This window comes from Chelon labrosus (genome assembly GCF_963514085.1).
Source record: "Chelon labrosus genome assembly, chromosome: 14".
Taxonomy (NCBI): Eukaryota; Metazoa; Chordata; class Actinopteri; order Mugiliformes; family Mugilidae; genus Chelon; species Chelon labrosus.
The window spans coordinates 135,001-140,000 of record NC_140347.1 but is presented as its reverse complement, the minus strand read 5'-3'; the positions used below and the strand labels follow the sequence as shown (position 1 = coordinate 140,000).

Sequence of the window (5,000 nt, the reverse complement as noted above, 5' to 3'; positions counted from 1 at the left end):
TCATCATCCTCCATCATCATCATCATCCTCCATCATCATCGTCATCCTCCATCATCATCATCATCATCATCCTCCATCATCATCATCATCATCCTCCATCATCATTATCATCTTCATCATCATCCTCTATCATCATCATCGTCACCATCCTCCATCATCATCATCATCATCGTCATCATCCTCCATCATCATCATCATTCTCCATCATCATCATCCTCCATCATCATTATCATCATCATCCTCCATCATCATCATCATCATCGTCACCATCCTCCACCATCATCATCATCATCCTCCATCTCTCCATCCCTCCATCCTTCCATGCCTCCATCCTTCCCATCCCTTTCATCCCTCCAACCCTCCATCCTTTCATCCCTTTCATCCTTCCATCCCTTTAATCACTTCATCCCTTCATCCCTTTCATCCCTCTATCCCTTCCATCCCTCTATCCCTTCCATCACTTCATCCCTCCATCCCTTTCATCACTTCATCCCTCCATCCCTTCCATCACTTCATCCCTCCATCCCTTTCATCCTTCCATCACTTCATTCCTTTCATCCCTCCATCCCTTTCATCCTTTCATCCCTCCATCCTTTCATCCCTCCATCCCTTCCATCACTTCATCCCTTTCACCCATTTCATCCTTTCATCCCTTCATCCCTTCATCCCTTTCATCCCTCCATCCCTTCATCACTTCATCCCTCCATCCTTCCATCCCTTTCATACCTCCATCCCTTTCATCCCTCATCCCTTTCATCCCTCCATCCCTTCATCCCTTTCGTCCCTTCATCACTTCATCCCACCATCCTTCCATCCCTTTCATCACTTCATCCCTCCATCCTTCCCATCCCTCCATCCCTTTCATCCTTCCATCACTTCATCCCTCATCCCTTTCATCCCTACATCCCTTCCATCACTTCATCCCTTTCATCCCTCCATCCCTTTCATCACTTCATCCTTTCATCCCTTTCATCCGTTTCATCACTTCATCCCTCCGTCCCTTTCATCCCTCCATCCCTCTATCCCTTCCATCACTTCATCCCTCCATCCTTTCATCCCTTTCATCACTTCATCCCTCCATCCTTCCCATCCCTCCATCCTTTCATCCCTCCATCCCTTTCATCCCTCCATCCCTTCCATCACTTCATCCCTCCATCCCTTTCATCCTTCCATCCCTTTCATCACTTCATCCCTCCACCCCTTTCATCCCTCCATCCCTTCCATCACTTCATCCCTTTCATCACTTCATCCCTCCATCCCTTTCATCCCTCCATCCCTTCATCCTTTCCATCACTTCATCCCTCTATCCCTTCCATCACTTCATCCCTCCATCCCTCCATCCTTTCATCCTTCCATCCCTTTCATCCCTCCATCCTTCCCATCCCTCCATCCTTTCATCCCTTTCATCCTTCCATCCCTTCCATCACTTCATCCCTCCATCCTTTCATCCTTCCATCCCTTTCATCACTTCATCCCTCCATCCTTCCCATCCCTCCATCCTTTCATCCCTCCATCCCTTCCATCACTTCATCCCTTTCATCACTTCATCCCTCCATCCCTTTCATCCCTCCATCCCTTCCATCACTTCATCCCTCCATCACTTCATCCCTTTCATCACTTCATCCCTCCATCCCTTTCATCCCTCCATCACTTCTTCCCTTCCATCACTTCATCACTTCATCACTTCATCCCTTTCATCACTTCATCCCTCCATCCCTTTCATCCCTCCATCCCTTCATCCTTTCCATCACTTCTTCCCTTCCATCACTTCATCACTTCATCCCTTTCATCACTTCATCCCTCCATCCCTTTCATCCCTCCATCCCTTCATCCTTTCCATCACTTCATCACTTCATCCCTTTCATCACTTCATCCCTCCATCCCTTTCATCCCTTCATCCTTTCCATCACTTCATCCCTTTCATCACTTCATCCCTCCATCCCTTTCATCCCTTCATCCTTTCCATCACTTCTTCCCTTCCATCACTTCATCACTTCATCCCTCCATCCCTTTCATCCCTCCATCCCTTCATCCTTTCCATCACTTCATCCCTCTATCCCTTCCATCACTTCATCCCTCCATCCCTCCATCCTTTCATCCTTCCATCCCTTTCATCCCTCCATCCTTTCATCCCTCCATCCCTTTCATCCTTCCATCCCTTCCATCACTTCATCCCTCCATCCTTTCATCCTTCCATCCCTTTCATCACTTCATCCCTCCATCCTTCCCATCCCTCCATCCTTTCATCCCTCCATCCCTTCCATCACTTCATCCCTCCATCCCTTTCATCCCTCCATCCCTTCATCCTTTCCATCACTTCATCACTTCATCCCTTCCATCACTTCATCCCTCCATCCCTTTCATCCCTCCATCCCTTCATCCTTTCCATCACTTCATCCCTCCATCCCTTCCATCACTTCATCCCTCCATCCCTTTCATCCCTCCATCCCTTCCATCACTTCATCCCTTTCATCACTTCATCCCTCCATCCCTTTCATCCCTCCATCCCTTCATCCTTTCCATCACTTCATCACTTCATCCCTTCCATCACTTCATCCCTCCATCCCCTTCATCCCTTCATCCCTTCATCAGACTCACAGTCAGTGAAGCTCTGGAAGTTCCCTCCTCTCGTTTTTCCTGCACAGAATCAGATCACAGCGTCACATGATGATCAGATTGTCTCAGTCATGTGACCTGCTCACCTGTCTCACCTTTGAACAGAGAGCTCAGGGAGTATCCTGATTGGCTCCTGCCGATCGACGTGTCTGTGGTGATCTTGGGGAAGGTGGGCTCTCTGTCTGTCCTCTGATTGGATGCTGCCGTCTCTTTAACGGACCAGGAAATACCTGAGGACAGGTACAGCAGGTATCTCAGGTAGCAGCCAATCACATCGCTTGGTTCCCCACAGGTGTTACAGGTCAGAGTAAAGTCTTACTGCCGACTGGCTCGCCGCTCCAGCTGACCTTCTCCACGTCGTCTTCATCGTCCTCTTCCTCCACCAGCCGTCGGATGCTGTTCACAGCTTGCTTCGACTCTTTCAGCTGAAAGATACGATACGACTTTATTTGTCCCCGAGGACAAATGAGGTCGTTAGAGCGGCAACCAGATACAAAACATAGAACAAGGGGGACAACAAGGGGACAACAAGGGAGACAACAAGGTGGACAACAAGATGGACAACAAGGTAGACAACAAAGTGGACAACAAAGTGGACAACAAGATGGACAACAAGGTAGACAACAAGGTGGACAATAAAGTAGACAACAAGGTAGACAACAAGGTGGACAACAAGGTAGACAACAAGGTAGACAACAAAGTGGACAACAAAGTGGACAACAAGATGGACAACAAGGTAGACAACAAGGGAGACAACAAAGTGGACAACAAGATGGACAACAAGGTAGACAACAAAGTGGACAACAAAGTGGACAACAAGATGGACAACAAGGTGGACAACAAAGTGGACAACAAAGTGGACAACAAGGTAGACAACAAAATGGACAACAAGGGAGACAACAAGGGAGACAACAATGTGGACAACAAGGGAGACAACAAGGGAGACAACAAGGTAGACAACAAAGTGGACAACAAGGTAGACAACAAGGGAGACAACAAGGTAGACAACAAAGTGGACAACAAGGGAGACAACAAGGTAGACAACAAAGTGGACAACAAGGGAGACAACAAGGTAGACAACAAGGTGGACAACAAGGTAGACAACAAGGTAGACAACAAAGTGGACAACAAGATGGACAACAAGGTAGACAACAAGGGAGACAACAAAGTGGACAACAAAGTGGACAACAAAGTGGACAACAAGATGGACAACAAGGTAGACAACAAAGTGGACAACAAAGTGGACAACAAGATGGACAACAAGGTGGACAACAAAGTGGACAACAAGGTAGACAACAAAATGGACAACAAGGGAGACAACAAGGGAGACAACAATGTGGACAACAAGGGAGACAACAAGGTAGACAACAAGGTAGACAACAAAGTGGACAACAAAGTGGACAACAAGGTAGACAACAAAATGGACAACAAGGGAGACAACAAGGGAGACAACAAAGTAGACAACAAGGTAGACAACAAAGTGGACAACAATGTAGACAACAAAGTGGACAACAAGGTGGACAACAAGGTGGACAACAAAGTGGACAACAAGGTGGACAACAAGGTGGACAACAAAGTGGACAACAAGGTGGACAACAAAGTGGACAACAAGGTGGACAACAAGGTGGACAACAAGGTAGACAACAAAATGGACAACAAGGGAGACAACAAGGGAGACAACAAAGTAGATAACAAGGTAGACAACAAAGTGGACAACAAGGTGGACAACAAGGTGGACAACAAGGTGGACAACAAAGTGGACAACAAGGTGGACAACAAGGTGGACAACAAAGTGGACCACAAGGTGGACAACAAGGTGGACAACAAGGTGGACAACAAAGTGGACAACAAAGTGGACAACAAGGTGGACAACAAAGTGGACAACAAAGTGGACAACAAGGGATTACCTGGCTGAACTCATCGTCTTCGTCATCAAAGGTGAATGCTTTGAACTTGGAGCTGTTCCAGTAGTCTTCCTCATCAGCTTTGCTCTTCATCATCTGGACACAAACACATGAGACAGATCAATAATCTGAATCATTGAGACATGAACTAATATTTTATCACAAACAAGATGGAACACTTAATATTTACATGTTCACTTTGATCATTACATATATTTATTCAACTGAATACAGGCATCAAATCATTAAGTACTATATTAACTCTATGTTATTGTGTGTATAGTGTAGTATAGTGTAGTTTAGTGTAGTATAGTGTAGTTTAGTGTAGTATAGTGTAGTTGTGTAGTTTATAGTGTAGTTTATAGTGTAGTTTAGTGTAGTTGTGTAGTTTATAATGTAGTTTATAGTGTAGTTTAGTGTAGTTGTGTAGTTTATAATGTAGTTTAGTGTAGTATAGTGTAGTTGTGTAGTTTATAGTGT

The 5,000-nt window shown here is 45.8% G+C and overlaps 1 protein-coding gene across 1 annotated transcript in view; it reads right to left on the bottom strand.

Moving 5' to 3' along the window:
* vipas39 (VPS33B interacting protein, apical-basolateral polarity regulator, spe-39 homolog) overlaps positions 1 to 5,000 on the bottom strand; it is a 24,482-nt gene that overhangs the window by 19,164 nt on the left and 318 nt on the right. Inside the window, exons 2-5 of the mRNA XM_084560204.1 lie at positions 4,524 to 4,616; positions 2,936 to 3,041; positions 2,712 to 2,846; positions 2,599 to 2,637 (exon numbers count right to left, since the gene is read on the bottom strand). Coding sequence (XP_084416330.1) covers positions 2,599 to 2,637; positions 2,712 to 2,846; positions 2,936 to 3,041; positions 4,524 to 4,616 — 373 coding nt within the window. The remainder of the gene's footprint in view (positions 1 to 2,598; positions 2,638 to 2,711; positions 2,847 to 2,935; positions 3,042 to 4,523; positions 4,617 to 5,000) is intronic.